Genomic DNA, 20,721 nt, shown 5'->3' with positions numbered 1-20,721 from the left:
TAAATAATTTATTTAAAACAATAACTAAAACTAAAATGATTATTTATACGTTATATTTAAACTATACAGTATTCACTAATGCAGATATTAGTGATATTTTTTTCTTCAAGAGAGGAATTGGTCAGTAGATTAAATAAAAAAAAACAAGTAAACAAACTAACAACAAAAAAAATATTTAAAATTGAAGAAATTCTTCAATTGAATAGAAAATGTGTGCAATCAAAAATTCCTTTAAATTTAGTTTAAAGCTTGTCATGCTCTTTATATAACAATTAATAAATTGTATTTATTAATGTTTATATTTTGAGAACGATTTCCGAAGTGGAAAAAGAAACGTCAATAAACTTATTTTAACCTTCAATTTTGGCTTATTCCCAATAAAATAGTATCTACTTTAAAATGCCACAAGAAAATAGCTTCAGATTAATATTAATAAAACAACGTGTTAAATCCCCGTCGGTCGGTTCAAACGTTATTACTATTTAAATGGGAATAAGCCACAATCAAAGGTTAACGTAAGTTTATCGACGTTTCAATTTCCACTTCTTCTTTCTTTCTCAAATCTTTCTCAAAATACAAGCATAAAAATTTTATTGAATTTTGACAATCTGCCACTTTCTTGCAAAGAATTTCCAATCTCCGAAAATTTTGAATAACGCTGGGCCCATAACGGTTTCTTAATATTGTTCTGAAGCAATTTTCTTGTGGCATTTTAAAGTAATTACTATTTAAATGGGAATAAGCCACAATTAAAGGTTAAAGTAAGTTTATTGACGTTTCAATTTCCACTTCGGATATCGTTCTCAAAATACAAACCTCAAAACGTTAAAAAAAACGTTGTTGTGTGAAATTAAGGCGGTTAAAACGTTGTTTTATAAATAAAAAATGAAGTACACATGAAATTAAGAAACGTACATATTATTAACAAATTACTTGTTTTATATCACGTACATATTAAAATAATATTATTCACTTAAGATTTTGATACTAGCTTACATACTGTAGTGAAATATATTCGGCAATATTTAATAAATTGACATGTTTTTCTTTTTTAATTGGTAGTAGTCCTTCATAGGCTTGTGCAAGTTCAGCAAGAGTGACTTTAGTTATTTGCTACGTGCGTGACTGACACGAGACCTACCGCCTTCATCTGACAATTTTGGACCTACCAATTTTCAGGTTAAACATATGACATATGTTTGACATTGTTAAATACATGCGAAAATGACAATTATTAATAATTAACTTTTTAATTATATTTTTTTAGTTTATGTACAAAATAAATGTAGTATTATAAACTGGGATTCCCAAAATTCATCATAGTATATCTTTTTAACCACAAACGGAAAAGAAAGGGAAAAATCTAGTACTGGCAAATCAAGTTTTTCACGTGAAAGAGCATATATTTAAAAGCAGTAATAGTAAAAGTTATAATATAAAAGCTAAAGTCATCAGGCACTCTGCAGTTAGCTTGAAGCCTTATAAAATATCATTTAAGGTAAATTATTTAAATTTTTCCTATTTCAATTGCATAAAAATGAAGTTATGTGATATTAACTTTTTCATATTAATAGTACGGATCCATCTTTTTCTTTTCTCTAATTTATATGTAATCTTTGAGAACCTATAAAAACTACATTTACTATTTTTGCTATTATTAGCACAATTAAATACGCAATATGTATTTGCACACATTTTTGATAAAATTTATGCGTAAAAAGGTAGGGCCAATTTTGTCATATTTCGCCGCTACGCACGCTGGCATCGTTTCAAAGTACCCCTACCATGGTCACGCACGGAGCGAATAGGCGTTTTAGTTGACTTTAAAGAATAAGGTAACCATGGTTGAATAGTGTTGTGGGATTTTCTTAACTGTCTAGTATTTGGATCATCTGAGCTAATTTGTATCCACACTGTCTGAGTTATTTTGCACTTTAGATCTTTCCATACTACATTTTCTACGTTGATAAAATTTTAAAAAAATGTTTGATGTATGTAGATAACTTTAAATCGATTTTAACTCTAGCTTTTGCAATTAGATCTGTCCACTGAAACGGGATATAAACCCATGAAAGTTTTTTGATGCGTTCTATGAGGTCAAAGTCTCTATCACAGGGCAGAAAGCTGTGCCCACTAGTTCGAAACTTTTGCTTAATTTGGATGAAGTATTTTTCTAACATCAGTAGTCGAAGTAATGTTATGACTTTCCAATTGTTATTTTGGCAGAGACATATATCTGACCAAATAACAAGATTTCTTTCTTGGTCTGGACCAAGACGATTGAAGTTTTCAGTTATATAAAGCTGCAATGCTGATGCTATCTCAATAGGGCCTCGATGCGCCATTATTTCGTTCCACAGTATCATTGTAGCAGTATTACTCCCCATATTATGAACAGCGTAGTTAAACGAAGAAAGTTGTCGCTGGTAGAAGATTGATGAGTGAGTCAGATTAGGGCAAAAAAGAACTTGTTGCAAATCAGTACATAAAACGATATAATTAGAATTTACTTTTGCAATTCCGGCCCGAGCCGGAGCCAAGCACGATAAGAAGTCGATGCACAATTGATTTAATTAAATAAATAAATTTTAATCTCTCGTAATATCTAGCAAATATTAAACAAGTAAAAGCTATAATATTAAACAACAAAACTTCAAAACAAGATGTTTATTTGTTTTTTTTTTCTATTATCACAAAACGTTTTATATTTAATATAATACAATCTCTGTATAGACGACTAATAGTTTCATTATACAACTATTTATTTTCTTGTTTTATTAGCATATGTATCTATCATAAAAGCATACAAGCACGGCAATTTACTAATTGCGAATAAGTTGCTTATCAAAATCGTTTTTTATTATAGGCGTAAAAAATATCGGAAAAAATTTTTTCCTCAAGCATCAAATTTTTTCCAATTTGTGGTTCCAAAGTTAGCCGATTATAATGCCCATACTTTAATAGATGTAACGGATAGTCGACTGTCTTCATCCCATGTACTACTCCAGTTTTGTTGTGCCTGATAGAATTTCTTGAAACTTAAACGTTCATAATTTCTCCACGGTTTAGATCCGTCGGTTCTATCTTCAAAATTTAATCCACCTGCTCCAACACCCACTGATATATACATCTAAAAATTACAATCATTATTTTGTTTAATATACATATATTTAATATATTTAATAAAATAATAAATGGGAAAATTACAGTGGTTAGCTTGTAAAACTTGCAATGAAGTTAAAAACTTCTAATGCATACTTGTGCATAAAACATTACAACGAGAAATACAAAGAAATGCCAAGAAATCTAAATTCTACAAAGTAAATACGACGACTTCAACGTGCATAAAAAGGCAAGAAAAAATTACAGGCAAATGTTTAAACAGAAGAATAGGTAAACTTGGTAATGACAACGGAGAGGTAATTGTGGACAAAGAGAGTATTGATAATACCTGGAAAAATTACATACGAAATTTACTTTTTGATAAGAGGGAGAACCAGTCCCCAATACCTACGGACCACCTTTACTAGTGGCAGAAATAAGAGCAGCCATGATATCACTAAAAGAAGGGAGAGCTCCAGGACCAGACGGAGTAGGTACAGTCTGAATTTCTTAAACTTCTTGATAATGAATCTTTAAGAATACTATGTAAAATCTTCAATTTTCCAAAAGACTGGCTAGTTTCAGAATTTATTACGTTACCAAAGAAACAGAGAGCGAAAAAGTGCGGAGAATATAGACTAATAAGTCTAATGAGCCATACACTAAAACTTTTTCTTAAAATTATACATCGCAAGCTATGCGAAGAGAGAATACAAGACACACGGTTTGGATTCATATAAGGCGTAGTTACGAGATATGCACTGTTAAGTCTACATATATTATTCCAAAGATGCACAGATATGACTTGCGAAGAAAATATCGTTCGTTCCACCTTCCAGTTAAAATCCCGCCGTCATAAATGTTTGCGCCAACCCCCACCCCCATCATCGACAATACAAATGATCCGTCTGCTATCTACAGTAGCAGCAGTAAAGCAGTGACTAGTGAACAGTATAGTAGTGTCTGGAGGGTAAAGAGACCGAGATCTCAAAAACCTCGAAGAAGACATCAGAGAGGATGTCGATATAATACAACTCATGACTGCATACATTTTACTGTAAAGAAAAACTAGATGTCTCCCCCTGTAAGGTTTAACAACTTGCAAATCTTCTGTGTATAAATAATATAACAGTTGCTCATAAAGACCACAATCTTTTGAAAAAGAATTGTATAAAACAAAAAAAACTGTCAATTAAAAAAATCGCATGTTGTAAATGAAATTCCCTGCTCGAATTACGATGGGGTATATATTGGACAAACCAGTCAAATACTTAAATCGAGAATACGTTCTCACAAATATGACAACAAAACTCAACCGCCCCCATAATACATAAAAACGAAAATTAACATAAATTTGATTTTGACAAAACTAAGATTCTAAAAAGTGAACATAACAGGAAAAAGAGTCTACAGAAATAAAAAATAATAGTGTCAAGAAAAGATGTCAAAAATTTAAACAAGATATATTTTAATTTAATTTAAAATACATAAATGCATAAACGTGTTTTAAAATACATTTTATATGAAGTGACTCAGTGGGTCTGTCCTAAGCTTTTATTATTTTAATAGTGATGTTTAATTGTATACTTGTTAGCAATCAATTTTTACATGCTTGGTTAGTCAAAAGTTTCTCATATTAAACCTATGTCTTTTGATAAAATGTTTGTTAGTCAATATTATTTCTTGAAAAAGGCTTGGATATCCTGCCGAAATGTCGAAAAAGTGAATAAAAATGTCTTAGTATAATAAAGAATCTTTTTTAAGAGCATAACCCAAGAAATTCTACTAAAATATATATGTCTGCGTCGACGTAAATATAAAATTATTTGCTTACTTCTTTATCGAAAGGAGCAAATAACGATCCAGTCTTCCATCGATCAGCATTTTTGATATTTAAAGCCTTTGCTAACGTTGAGAATCCACCGGATGGAGGAAAAACTGTTCCATATATCCTGTCATTAACCGATAAACTTATGCCATCTAAAAAATAGTGGTACTATTAAACTTTTTTAGTCGGTTTAAACTAGTCGGTTTAAAAAAAAAACTTTTTTTAAACCGACTAGTTTCAGCAAACATAACATTGGACCTAATGTTAGGACGAAAGGATGAAAGGCGAGTTTCGAGGGGCTTAAAACTGAAACCGATCGGCTAAGGTATAGCTAAACCATAACTAAACCTTATATTTTCACGTGAATATAACAACATTCGTTATATCTGCATGTAAGTAACATTCATATATATTTTTAAAATTGCACTTTTAAAACTGTGGACAAATAATGTAATATTGGCATAATTTACATATTTTCTTCACCAGACACAGTACCTTAATACTGGCAAATTGTGATTTCAGCATTTAGTTACTTTACCGGAGGCCTGAAGATGCATATCAAATTGTTATATGCGAAACCGGTTAGGCCAGGGTAAATAAATTGATTATGAGTAAGTCTTTTATTTATATCTTTTTACCTAAATTAAATGGACTCACATTTCTACCAACCCATTCAAAATTTAATCAATAGTTAAGTAAATATTGTATACCTTCATTCCAGGTGACTGCATATCTGTAATACGAACTATACCATGAAGAACTTCTGGATACAGATTTGAGTCCATATTTTCTACCTACAGGAGAACCACTTATGACTATTCCACCATATACGTCGTGACTTAAGACAGCGTTTCCTGGACTAAAAGCTATTGTGATTTGACCAGAGTCATATCCAGGACCGTATTCGTCTTTCACGGGATTTAGAGTTAATACTAAAACATAATTATTATTTATAGAACACATAGGCATTTTATGAAATGCGACATATGTAATAAAGTTACACACTATCGCTAAAGTTTTTTATAACTGTCATCGAACGTATTTTTAAAACCCTTAATTGGTATCATAAAAGGATGAGTGTTGACGGGAAAAGACTGCATCCCCTGAATTACGCTGATGACATGGATTTAAGAGATGACCTATGCAAAATTAACACCATGTTAGAATAACTGAAGAGAGCCTGCAGAGAAATCGTTTTAAAAATAAATGTCTTGTAACCTTCTAGATGCTTCCAAGTGATTTTTATTTAAAAACAAGATAACGATGTGATCAGTAAATGTTGCTTAAGAGCACTGGTCAAAAGAAGGTAGGTCAGCCGTGTATAATAGGTACACGAGTGGACGAAGCATACTACCTTGAGGTACGCTGGAGTTAAGTCTCAATGCTGTTATTAGCCTACCGTGTTTTATCTAAAAAGTCTGGTTGTTATGTAGGATTTGAATATCCTTTAGTATTCAGATGGTAGTTGCTGTTTAATTTCATACAGTCAATACAGTATACCACACTTAATCAGAACTTCTGTGCTGACCAAAAGTTCAGTATATCAGCGCTTTTCTTTCAGACCCTGATTTATAATATTTTAGTCTTTTAATGGTTTTAATGACTGTTTTAGTCAAAAAACAAAGTAGTAGTCAAGAATTAAATAGTTTTCTTTTAGGAAAAAATAAAATTTCTTTATCCTTTACTTTTCAAGAATTTTAGCAAGAATTAATAAATTAATGAGTCTATATAAAGTTAAAGGCCAAAATTGGTTAAAAGCTTAAAAAATCTACAAAAAATCAGTTATCTATGAAACACCCAACAATAAAACAAGAATTGAAGTTGAGAATTAAAGAAGAAGTAAAAAAATTACTCCCCTCAAATGACGATAGTGTTACGAACATGCTCTCGGCATGGCCCAGGTAACGGTTGCATTGCATCTCTAATACTCTTCCAGAACCTTCTCGGTGTATCGAGTGCGAGAGAGAATAACCGGTCACGTAGGCGAATTAGAGGTGGGACTACGCCAGAATATTCTCGAACATAATACTTTTGGTATATATAGGTAACAATGTTAGAAGTAGAGTTTAGTTGTTAAGATACTACCGAACTGTAAAGTTATAAATAAATATATGTATATAAATTCGAACCGCTAGTTTTATTTAATCTCGCTACAATAGTAATACAAAATGGGAAACTTTTAGAGTTATAAAAATGATTCCAAATGAAGAGTCTTTGTATACAAATAAAACCTGATTAAGATACTAAAACACAGTGGGTGGCATTTGAAATACTACAGCCAATTGAATAAAGAAGGCCATTCGAAGGCTAGAAAAATAAAAATGTTTAGAAATACAAATCCATACAGAGAGAACACAAAACAACATAGCAGTAACTAAGAAATGACACAAAGTGATGAATGAATAGAAATACAAGAACTACCTGACATCAAAAGGCAAATTAAAATAATGTCATAATACCTGGATATATAAGTTCCATATATTTTTAATCGCAGAAAATGGTGACCACTACAACTGAACCTTGTAGGTATAGAAACCGAAATATCTAATGAATTAAAGGAATTTAAACAGCAGCCAATTACAAAAATTTGGTTCTGCGTGGAAGACCTTTTTAAATAAAAACATAAACATTATGTACAGGAATTAATAAAAACTTAAATCTACCTACTTGGATATAACCAATCTCCTTTGGGCAATTTAGCTCTGATCTCAATTTTGCCATACTTAAAGGAAAATTTCTCTTTTGTTGTTATCTTAGCCGTAATTACTGGTGGTAAAATAAATCCAGCGTCGGGTCTTACATGACAATCTAGGGTACCTAATACTCCAGTACAACTTAAACCAATAAATAAAATATTTATTAATTAGACTTATTACAATACATTACATAAAAATTCAGAAAAATAATACAGTTAAGAGCTATATCAGGTCCATTTTAGATTTAGTGTATCATGTAACAAATAATATGTCATGTAACAAAATAATTTAAATCTAGTATTAGTCAAATCTCATGGGTCCAAAATACTGCAATAGAAATTGTATTGGTTTAATCCACCTATCTTTTAATTTAACCCTAGAAAGTTGGACTATCGTAAAATTGACGACGCTTCTCGGTTTTCGTCGCAATTCGGGGGCAATCGCGTAACCTATGCCCATACACTTATTAGTAGTTGTTTCTTTAGTCTTGATTTAACAGATGGTGGGTATGTTTTATTACTAATGTAATGATGTATTAAATTTTTTGAGGGCACGTCGTCAATTTTACAAAAGTCCACTTTCTACATTAGTTTTTCTCTCTCGAGTTTATTTGAACGCCGGTGACGTTTTTGGTAAGTCATTATCTAATTCTTTTTTATATTTGTAGTAAATATTATTTTATTTAATTGTAGCACTATGTCATCAAAAAAACCTTAAACCGTAAACGAAATAAACGATGAAATACATCGTATAATGAATGGTGAAAATAGTTAGCAGGAACCTTTTGAAGATAGTGGAAGTGACTGGTAGTTAGAAGAAGATGCTTTGAAGTTTGAATAGAACGATTTAGATGAAGTAGTTGATTTAAAAAATAGTGGTAATTCAGAAATTTTTCGTCCATCCAGTGTAAACAGTTCATCTATAAATTTAATGGATCCAGATATAAAAGCAATATTGGGGAAAACGAAAAACATACAGAAGAAGTACCTGAAACATCAGGTGGAAACGCCACTGTTTTTCAGTTTATTGTACATCCGGGCTCTAAAAGGTAAAAACTGGCATAAGTGGTCAAACAAAATACCTTCGTTGTTATAAAAACAGCAGCTAGAAATATTATTCATTTTATAGCTGGTCCCAAAGAATATGCCAAAAACTACACAGAAGTTAAAGAATATTTCTTAGATTTGTTTTCAGATGATATAATATGTCGTACTCTGTTACACTCAAATACTGAAATTACAAGACAATCTAAAAAATATGCCAGTCCTGCTAATATTTCTTACATGAGTAAAAAGAAGCTAAAATCTTACTTGGCAATTTTTATAATGTCTGCAGCAAATAAAGACAGTCATTTATCCATGAAATATATGTTTGATAGTAATATCAGTTTGATAGTAAGATCAGAAAAATTTTATTAGGCCTGAATGAGTGGCCAGCGTTCATCCTATCTGACTATGGATGAACAGTTAGTAGGATTTCGAGGATGTTGCTCTTTTCGAATGTATTTACCTGATAAACGTTATTCGTATGGTCTCAAAATCGTTATGATCTGTGACAGCTCTTCAAAATATATGATCGATGTTATTCCTTATTCAGGCAAGAAAAATAATACAAATGATTTGCCGTTGTGTACATATTTTTGTAAAGGAACTTAAAAAATCAGTTTATGGTAGTAACGAATTATGCCCAAAGATCTTATTTCTTCAAGAAACTCATTTTAAACAAGTTAATATAAATCTTCGAAATTATCAATGTTTTCCAAAAAACAGAGTAGTACAACAGGCCAGTGGCGGAGTAGCTATCTTCATACTCTAACCCACTGACTGTGAAACACATCCTGCTTGATTGTCCTCAATTCAAGGAAAAAAGAAGATCCCACGGATTCACAGATGATGATCTCAAGACAGTTCTCACCAAAAAAATTTCGACAGTGTTAAGCTATTTAAAAGAGATCAAGTTATTCAATTTTATTTAATGTAATATTTCATGTATTTGTTATATCCACTAGTAACCCTGCGCGGTTGATGTGGTTTTGTGTTTAAATAAAAAAAAATAAATATTACCATTTTGTTTTTATTTATTCCTATTTTTTTATGTTTATGGCTCCTACAAATTTTTGCAGTTTATCGCAATTGTTTAAATAAATTATCAACCAAATTGAATTTAGAAGGCTTTAAATAAATCGTTTTTTCATAATCTTTCAAAAAAAAAAACAAAAATTAAAACTTCTACTTAATTAGGAGAAAAGTATTGAAAAAAATTAAAAATAGTTATTTTCGGTGATTTTTGCTATAAAATCAATGTTTAAACAATGACGCCGGTATTTTAAACTGACACTTTTGACATAAATCCAAATTTTCATACCGAAACTTAAATTTTTTTAAGCATTCGTTCTGTAACGAATTACTTTACTTTTTACATGTATTGCAATTTTATTTGACTTCTTTTTCTTCATGTACCATGTCCTTTCACAACATTGGTTACCATCATAGCTATCTTAATTTTATTCACTGCCACCTTAAATAGCATGCTTGTATCAAGACCATACCAGTCTCGCAAGTTCTTCAACCATGAGGTTCTTCTTCGTCCTGGACTGCGTTTGCCTACTATTTTTCCTTGCATGATATTTTGTAGCAACCTATATTTGGGACCTCTCGTTACATGTCCGAAATACTTCAGCTCGATGCCTTTTACGATCTCAGTAGTCTTGTTGAGACGTTCTAGTATTGTAGAGTTTCGAATCTTCTCCACCCAGAAAACTTTTAAAATTCTTCTATAGCACCACATTTCGAAAGCCTCAAGGCGATTTAGATCGATTATATTCACAGTCCAGGACTCGACACCATAAAGTAAGACCGAGAACACGTAGCAGCATAGTATGCGAATCTTCAATGCCAATTTTAGGTCTATGTTACCTTGAACATCCTTCTAAGAGCCGCTCTAGCCTGCTCTATCCTAGATCTTATTTCGCCGTGACTTTCAGCGTTACAATTTAATTGTTGTCCAAGGTAAACGATTTTATCAACTTACTTAAGTTTGGTATTATTTACATATATAGACGGTTTTATATGCTGTTGTTTACTTATTACGAGTATTTTGGTTTTCCGTATGTTCAGATCCAGACCTGCCTCCCTACAACTCTCAACGACACTATCAAGTAGTGTTTGCATATCTTCTTGACTAGAAGCTAGGCCTTTATTTGTCTGGCCTATAATAAATATGATAATAATTGCTATAATAGGCAGGCTCATAAATTTACAGAACCGGACTGAGACGTGTTAAATTTTTTTCTCGCTCATTGATTTGTGAAGTTTTAGAACTTCCGACGGGTAGACTGTAGAACAATAGCTTATTGCTTGCTTTAATATAGAGTAAATATAAAATAAACAAAAAAGTAAAAGAAAACTAAAAAATATATATCAGAATTGTATATGCGTTAAAATTGCTTATTAGTGCCATGACACACGCGGCGGTTTTGACCAAAGCGTTTACCGAAAGTAAAATCGAATCGGGAGGTTGTCTATGTTGACAAAATGGGTAGTGACAGACTGAGCGGTGCGCGCCGCCTGGCGGTTTTGAAACCGAGTCGGTTGATTGTTGGGACGACTCCCCGGCTCGTTTTTCAACACAGCCTGATTAGTAGTAGTTGCGTTTTATTGCATCACCAGTGCATCTTCTATCCGTTTTCTGAAAGTGGTTTGTTAACAATTATTGGATTTTTCTTTGTTTTCTATTCAATATTTTTGTCGGAAAATGCCAAAAATAGATGTTTATAAATTGATCAGAGAGGTAGAAAAGCGTCCCACTTTGTGGGACATGAGAACATTAAAATACAGAGATAAAATTATTAAAGACCAATGCTTGATGGAATTTTGCGACATGTTTGCTTCTGAAGGAATGACAACAGCAGTAAAATTAAAAAATTGCTCCTCATGACTCCTAAACTCAAAGAACAAATAACTGAAGTACACTTTATTTTTTCTTCCTTAAATAATTGAGTGTATTTACATCCTCCGAGTTTTCCTTCTTCTTTTCCAGCGGTATTACAGAAGAGTCAATATCAATACTTCTTCTTCATCACTCATTTCAATAAATCACAATAATTTTGAAAGTGAAATCTTTCCATTTCTTTCTAAAATAACTGAAAACTCCCGTCTTGATTAAACAAACTGGTTAAACCAAATAAAAAACATTTTCGGTTAAATCGTTACATGTGTCACTGGTGTAGATAAACGCATCGACAAAAGCTTCGGTCAAACGGCTGCGTATGTAATTGGCCCTAATTTTATTGATTAGATTGTAATTATGGCAAAACTCTAAAGTAGTCGGAAGTGTTTTTATCATACAAAATAATATTTGGCATTGTATAAAATATTAATTCTTTTCTCAAATTTAGTGTCCCTGTTTATTTACTTACCTGGTTCCTAAATCTAAGGGCTCTTCGACAAAATTAGGCCCATAAATATTGTCCATCAGTGCTGGTTTAATAACTAAGGCTTTGTCTTGTATAAAGGCTACATCGGATCTGGGAGTGTATAATACGAATTCGTAATCCTAAAACTCATTATTGTAAGAAAAGATATTTGAATTCAAAGAGATGTTGAAAATTAGAGATGTTTAGTGAAAATGTCAGAGCAACCAAAAATACAGTGAAAATGTTGTTTGGTATCCAACTTTCGGTAGGAGACGGAAGAAGAAGATACTTTAATGTTTTTATAAAAAGTTTCAAATATATACTTACTGGCAGTCCAGCAAATTTATTCTCGAAAGTCCAAGATGTGCTTTTTATTTTTGTATTAAATGATTCAGAAAATATTAGTTTTCCTTTGCATGTGGTTTGTCCATTATTAATAACAGTTATAGTTGGATCGCAAATATTGGCAGTAGAAACTGGTGTTGGACTGGGTGTCGTAGTAGTTGTCGTTGTAGTCGTTGTAGTCGTTGTTGTCGTAGGTTCAGTGATGACGCTAGGTTTGCTTTCGCCGGTGTCTTTATTTTTATCTTTACCTGGTGGTTTTTTAATCAAGTCTAAAATATAACCAATGCACAGTATTTTATTTATTACATATTACAAAAGTGGAATAAAACATATTGAATTTATTGTTATTGTTTTAGTCGTTAGAGACGAAAATGTCACTGCACCTCTAGAAATCATACAAACAAGCTGAATTTTGCTGAAAACGTCATTTCTGGGACCCCAAAAAGATGCAAAAAGTTTGCTACTCCTACACGTGGACTTTTCCCTACAATCCCCTTCGTAGGCAGGGCGACGATTTACCAAAGAATCTGTACGCCGCGTAGAAAAAAATGTTCAAAAAAGAAATGTAGCTGAGGTCATTTTGAACAAAAATATTTATTACCACTTTTTGTGTTAAATGACCCGTTCTCTCAGAATCAATGCTTGAAGAGACCGGCGATTTTAAATGTCAGTTACGCGCGCGAAATCTATTTTGTAAATAAAATTTATATCAATTTGCTGGCAAAATTCATATCTTTTATCATTGTTTTCCATCGATAAAATAAAATAGAATACGTTTTAAAGGTAAATGGTGCAGCTTTTGTATGTAGTTTGAATTTGTTCACAAATGAAGTCAGTTTATATAAAACTTTTAAATAAATAAACGTTGCGCACTTCCTGCCATGTTTTATGACACTGGCCACTGTAAAATTACCATTGCTAGACAATATCTTCAATGAAAATTCAACAAATATGAGGCATTTGAAATATGACTAGAAAACGCAGAATTTAAAATTTAACATAACAAACAATCTAAATTATTTTTATCTTTTCGATTTCACAAGTACGTTTTTTTAAACGACACAACTTGAAATTGAAATTTGATGTTAGAGGAGAAGGTACAAATATGGGCTATGCTACTAATATGGGCTATCGCAATTAATGTGAAATACACACCACCATCTTCACGTCAATAGCTTGACTAGATACTCTTTAGTCTAAAATAATAACTAATAAAGCTTACAGTGACCTAGGTCCAGTGACCGTTGGAACAATTACATGTTAGTGTTAACGCCGTTCAAGAAATTTTTCAGGTATGTTTTTATTTCAATTTTTTTTTTCTTCGGTGAAAACTAAGAATAAATTTAATATTTTATCACACATCGTAAGCGAAAGGCTGATAATTTTATAATATTTTCGACTTTTTCTTTTAATTTGTGCATTTGAGTTATTAATATTTGAATATATGTTTGGTTATGTTGCAATATGGGTTAGCGTGGTGCTACAAATATGACCTAGCCCATATTTGTATCAGTTTAGTCTACAGGGTTTTTTCTTTTCAGAATGCCTAGAAAAAGTATTGTAAGTCCAAAACAACGAAAGTCCTGGGATCCAGATGAAATGAAATCTGCTATTCAAGCTGTGAGAGATAAAACGATGGGTACATTAAAAGCAGCTAAAACTTATAATGTCTCGAGATCGACAATACAACCGTTAGCAAAAATGACTTAACTAAGTCCAGATGAAGCAGTACTTAAGAAACTGGGAAGAGGAACTATTCTTGGCCGAGATTTAGAAGAATGTTTGGTGGTCTATGGACTTAAAGTCTTAACGCAAACTGATATCAAACGAATGGCATTTTTTCTGGCTGAATCAAATGGATTAAATCATCCCTTTATTCAGTTAAAAAAGCTGGTAGAGGTTGGTTAGATTTGTTCTTGGCGCGTCATAAAAATACATTGGCTTTAAGGAGACCAACTGGAACGTCTTTTGGACGGGCAGCTAGCTTTAACAAAGAGAATGTTTAAATATTTTTTGATCATCTGGAAAAAGCAGATAATAAATACAATTTTTCCAGTAAACAGATTTACAACGTAGATAAAACAGGCTTAACCATTGTGCAAAATAAAATTGAAGCAATAGTGGGGCGCAAAGGAAAGAGACAAATCGCATTGCTGACTTCGGGGTGAGAGAGGATTATTGATCACTTTAATTGCATGTATGAGTGCTGGAGGGAATTTTATCCCACCCATGTTAATCTTCCCAAGAAAGAATAGGAATGTGCAACTCATGAAAGGTACTCCTCCTGGATCAATATCAGCCGTTCATCCTAGTGGTTGGGTGCAGTCTAATTTATTTACACAGTGGTTTAAACACTTCATAGATACCGTTAAACCCTCTAAAGAGTTTCCTGTACTTCTTATATTAGATGGACACTACAGCTATACTCGCAATTTAAATGTGATCAATCTGGCAAGGGAGAATAACATAGTTAGTTATAATTTCATTACCTCCACATTCAACACACAAACTGCAACCGCTAGACAAAACTTTAATGGGAACGCTCAAGGCATACTATAGCGAACAAATCAGTCAATAGTTATGTCATAATAACCGCGCTTTCTCTCAGTACGATATTGGAGAACTTTTTGGCAAAGCATACCTTAAAAGCCAAACTAGAAAAATTGCTGTAAATGGATTCCGCGCGACTGGAATTTATCCATTGAATAAGACTGTGTTCTCAGATGCAGATTTTATTGCAGCAGAAATTGAGAGTAACAACCACAGCAATGTAGAACCGCAAGCTATTGAACCTGCTATCCTACCAAAAATACCAGAAGCCAGCAATATCAGTGAACCAGGTCCTTCTGGTTTGCAGAAGTTTGTAAGTCCATTTGAAATATCGCCAGTGCTGTCGATCAGGAAAAAATCTACAAATCGTGATAGAAAATCATCGAAATCAACGGTAATAACTTCTTCACCTTACAAGGAAGCATTAAACCAGCAAAACAGCTAAAAGAAATTAAATGTACAAGAAGTAAAACGACACATTACGGCTGAGTCCACAAGGGAGGTGACTAAGAAAAAAATTAAAAATAAAGTCAGAAAGGCAACATAAAAAGAAAATCAAAAGTTCTTCTGACAACGATAGTGAGCAGAAATTTCAACCAGCTGATGAAGATATGGATTTGGAAGAGATTGTATTTTCTGTGACGGAAAATTTTGTGAGGATTATCGAGGTGAAAAATGGATTCAGTGCCTTATGTGCAACTTGTGGGCATATATAGATTGTTCTGGGGCAGAAAGAGACGAATATGTGTGTGAATATTGTACATAAAAAATTATAAAATAAAAATAAAAATATTTTTACTATAAAGCCCATATTTATATCACCTTTCCGTTTCTTACTTAAACGACACCGTGAGTATTTGTATGACATTACAGAAAAAAATATTTTAGGCAGAAAAACGACTAGCACAAAAGAGCAAAACAATTATACATAAAAATTATGTATTTTGAACTTTTTCGGTCCAAAAATAGTCAAGATATCAGTAATAAACCAAATGGTAGCCCATATTTGTACTTTCTCCTTTATTGTTTTTAAAGATTAGGCTCTAAAAATGGAAATTCCATAGCGAGCGGTCATCGGAATTGATCAATTTTATTGATCTGATGAGAACCGTAAGAAACTGCAAAAATCGCGCAACATTTATTTATTTAACAGCTGTGTTTTGCTCTCGGTTGTAAACATTTTGTTGTTCTACGTCAATAGTACATTTTTTTCAGCCTCAACTATAACTCGCATCACGATCTAATAGAGTTTACGTGCTTTAGAGTGAACATACGTGAAAAATTTGATTTTTTGCTTTATTTATTGATAAAGTTAGATGCGGCTTTTGGCAATAGATGAACCATTTAATCAATTAAAAATTAAAGAAATTAATATTTTTTATTTGAAAAAAGAAAATATGATACCTTCTAATTTCTTTATTTCCAGTTATTTTAAAAATATGACAACAGAGAACAAAAATAAAATAGAAAATATAAGAAAGAAAATTTGATTTGTTTTCAATAAATATAATTTTTGTCAAAATATTTTTAATGCCTTTTTTTGAATATTTTTTTAATACGTATCTAATTACGGCTCGCGAAAAATGAAAAATGTCTCGGACTTTACTTGGCCACTCTCTGCGCTACTCTTTTACTCTACTCTACTCTTTTTACATTTTACGACTTTTAAATATTCATGAACAAATTTTATTTTATGTTTAACCAAATTTTTAATTATTAACAGCTTTTAGCGTATAGTCATAAAATCTGCTACCTGTTGTTTATAAACCTCTTACATGTTTATAAGTTAAATAATAACAATATTAGTACAAGCAATAATTTGCAAAATTCTTGTATTTTAACAGGTTGACTGTTACCAAACCCAAACGTCAATCATGTATTAATTACAAACATGCCTTTCTAAAATAATTACTCTATATTTTAATAAAAAAAAATCAGAATAGTGAAATTAAAAAAAAACCGTTAGCGGCCATCTGCGCCCAAGCAAGCACAGACGGCATATTTATGCCAGTCGTGCCAGCCATGATACTATAAATGACAGTTGACAGCAACAATGAGTAATCGAAACAGAAAAATTGTCAAAAAACAGAGCAAGCCGGTTTTAGAAAAGGATTAAGTACAAGCGACCATCTGCTTACGATAAAAATATTAATTGAAAAGGCCAACGAATATCAAATCCCAATGTATATGGCATTTGTAGACTTTGAAAAAGCATTCGATAAGGTGAAACATTGGACAGTAAAGAAGTCTTTACAAAATGGGAGAATAGACTATAGATATACGGATTTAATTTCCAATATATATGATCAAGCAACAACATCCATCAAAATAGTTGAACAAACGGAGCCCATTAAGATACGGCGAGAAGTCAGACAGGGTGACACTATATCACTCAAACTATTTAATCAAGATTTGGAAGACGTTATGAGGACATTACAATTGGAAAAACGGGGTATTAACATAAATGGACAATACTTGAATCACTTAAGATATGCAGATGACATTGTATTAATAACAGATAAAAGGGAAGAATTGCAAAATATGATGGATTAATTAAATAGCGAATCAACAAAAATAGCTCTAGAAATGAATTATAATAAAACGAAAATTATGACCAACCAACCAGAAGAATTAATAATTAGAATTGCACAAACAACTATAGAACAAGTAAAAGAATATGTATATTTGGGACAACTAATTAAATTAAATAAAGAAAATCAGACCGGAGAAATAAAAAGAAGGATACGGTTGGGTTGGGTATCCTTCGGAAAACTTTCCTATATACTAAAAAATAGAAAATACCTTCAATATTTAAAAACAAGAGTCTTCAACCAATGTATACTTTCTGTTCTCACCTACGGTTCTCAAACTTGGACGTTTACAAAGGAAAACATGAAAAATAGCAAAGACCCAAAGAGCCATGGAAAGGCAAATGCTGAACATCAGGCTATCAGACAAGAAAAGAAATACTTGGATCCGCAACAAAACAAAAGTGACCGATGTATTAACGCAGATAGCAAAATTAAGTGGAAGTTCGCTGGACATACCATAAGACAGAAAGACGACAGATGGAATAAGATGATTATACACTGGAGACCATATAGTTACAAATGAAAAAGAAGAAGGCGACAAATGCGATGGTCAGACGACTTGAAGAAACACGCAGGCCCGAAGTGGATACAAACTGCCTACAATAAAGAGACGTGGAAGAAGGAAGAGGAGGCCTATGTCCAAAATTGGACAGCAAGGGCTGTATAGATAGAGATAGATCACTATATTTCGTATTTTTTATTATTTCAGGTGCCAAATCTGACCCCTTTAGTTCGCTTGATTCCGATCTTAATCCCATGTTTTTGCCAACCAGTGATGAAGAAATATTATCTAGTTCACATTTCTTAGACATAGAAGCATCTTCAAACATGTTTTCTTTGAAAACGGCATTGTATAAAGCAAATATCAAACACAAATTGCAACCAACTAAAATCATTTCAAGGAAATTGTGTACGCGGAATGTTTTAAATCAACCAAGCTGTTCTACATCACTCTTTCCTGATGATGCCTCACAGGAGGAAATAAAAAGTGCTGACGATACAGCAAGCATTCCATTTGATTCTATAGCAACAAACAACAATATGTTATCGAAAGATTTGCAACGGGAACCGAACAATATTTCACCTAAACAATTGAAAGAATTATTTGATATTGAAACCTTATCTCATACTCCATTAGCAGATACTGCCGATATCCAGGAAAATGAGAATGGAGTCCAGAAGAATGGATCCAACAATGTCGTACTAAAAACTTATCCTGTATATATAGACTAAAAGAAATCTACTTACTTGTAACTGTAAACACTTGGTCGTCTTTAGGATAACCTATTTTTTCATATCCGTCAAAATATTCCACGTATGTCCAATAATATATCTTATCGCCTACTCTTAACCTTGTTGATCTGTCACTAAATGTCCACATACCATTAACAGGTCGAAGGATATCTCTCGAAAAAAATCCTGCTTCTCTGAAGTTCATTTCCTGATTAATCCTACCATGAAAAGCGAACAGTTTGATCCCGTCTTCATCTGTAATGTAGAATTATACATATAATATGCTAATATGACTGTAAAGCAATGTATAGATAATTAATACAAGATAGAAAAACGTCACGTGATGAGAGAACCAAAATATGAAATTTTAATTTATTTTGAATATGTTTGTTTCTTTACTGATTATTTACTGATTCTTTACTGATTTATTTATCCCATCATTCAACACTACATACAAGAATACTCAACAAAGTAAAAAAAATCGCTTTGGTAGGTCTCTAGGTATCAACGAATATCAATAAAGTCATTTTAAACAGTTTTATTTAGCTGCAATGAAATCAGTAATGAACAGATTAAGAAAACAGTGTGAGGCCAGTTTCAGTAATTAATAAATCAATGCTTAAAGTGTCACTGGGGTTTATTAGCGATGGGCGTATACTATACATCATCTTCCAACTTCCTTTGAACCATGTTGATTTACAGACAAACGAAGAGACAGTACGCGCTCACCGTAAATACACAGTTTTGCCTTATCCCAGGAATCGTAAACCACAAATATTGAGGGCAAATTCGGTATTTCACGTTCCATTGGTTCCCGTCTTTAAATTTTGTCTTTTTCTATTATATATTTTCTATTCCTCTTCGCCGATGACGAACGCCGCTCAACGTTCTGTCACATCCTGGCTTTAGTAGTTTACACCTTTTGCTAGAGACAGATTTATACTGATACCGTTCGTGATTGAATCATAAACTGATTGAGAAATGAGATTATTTTTTGTATTAATAATACATTAAATTGGTTTATTCCTAATGAGCCGTGCACACTAATAAATAGTCGATATGACGTAAAGTTAAAATTAAACTAATCTTTATGTTAAAAACAAACAAGCATCTTACAGAGAACCGGGTTTAATGAAAGTGGATAGGTAAAAATAAAACTAAAATAATTAAATTACATAAATATTCAATAAAGACTAGTACTAAACATTTTTCTAGTATTGTAAATTAACTTTTTATTTACCTGGAATTGATACTGAAAATCCCTTAGGGTGATATGCTTCCACTGTAGCTTCTGGCACTTCATATTGGGCAAATACAAAAGCAGCGTGGCAAAAAATTAAAATAAAATAATACATTATTTATTATTTTGAGACTAAGTAACTACATTAAATAAATATCACAAACCGAAACACAGACTGATCACAGTTAAGAGATGTTCAAGATATAATAATTTTCTTCTACCTGACAAAGAATGCGAAACTGGTTTGGATTCGGACGGTAAAACCGTTTAATTACAAATTTAATATCGAAACAAGTTTCAATTGATAGTTAAGTATCAAAATTTCAACAATTTGTCGTCATCGTAAATGAGTTTTATAATTAACGAAGCGATAAGTTTAAAATAGCTAATAAGTTGGAAATTCTTTAAATTAAAATTGTATATTGATAAAAATTTGTATAAACCAGAGAAATTAGCAAATCAAAAGGATTTTTCGTGACACTTTTTGATACAGGTGTTTAAAGACTGCTGTTGATAAATTTGGTGATAACAATACGTAATAAACAAAATATGCAAAAGATTAAACGTCATTTTTACTTATAAACAATATATATATATATATATATATATATATATATATATATATATATATATATATATATATATATATAAACAATGTAAGATTGCCATTTGATTTTAAATTTTAAAGGTGAAGATATGGACATTATATGAAAAAGTGACAC

At 31.9% G+C, this 20,721-nt stretch overlaps 1 protein-coding gene across 1 annotated transcript; it reads right to left on the bottom strand.

The window, feature by feature from the left end:
• Nucleotides 1-967: 967 nt before the first annotated feature.
• Nucleotides 968-20,291, bottom strand: LOC140448027 (beta-1,3-glucan-binding protein-like). Its single transcript, XM_072541070.1, has 8 exons — nt 20,000-20,291; nt 18,775-19,014; nt 12,368-12,654; nt 12,044-12,180; nt 7,598-7,764; nt 5,641-5,862; nt 4,937-5,082; nt 968-3,130 (listed from the first exon to the last, which is right to left on the bottom strand). The coding sequence occupies exons 1-8, from the start codon at nt 20,112-20,114 to the stop codon at nt 2,942-2,944; spliced, it is 1,503 nt and encodes a 500-aa protein (XP_072397171.1). The 5' UTR covers nt 20,115-20,291; the 3' UTR covers nt 968-2,941.
• Between the last annotated feature and the right edge of the window lie 430 nt (nt 20,292-20,721).

This window comes from Diabrotica undecimpunctata, chromosome 8 (assembly GCF_040954645.1).
Source record: "Diabrotica undecimpunctata isolate CICGRU chromosome 8, icDiaUnde3, whole genome shotgun sequence".
In the NCBI taxonomy this organism is placed as follows: Eukaryota; Metazoa; Arthropoda; class Insecta; order Coleoptera; family Chrysomelidae; genus Diabrotica; species Diabrotica undecimpunctata.
Note: the sequence above shows the minus strand (reverse complement) of the source record. Positions and strands in the feature narration are given on the sequence as shown.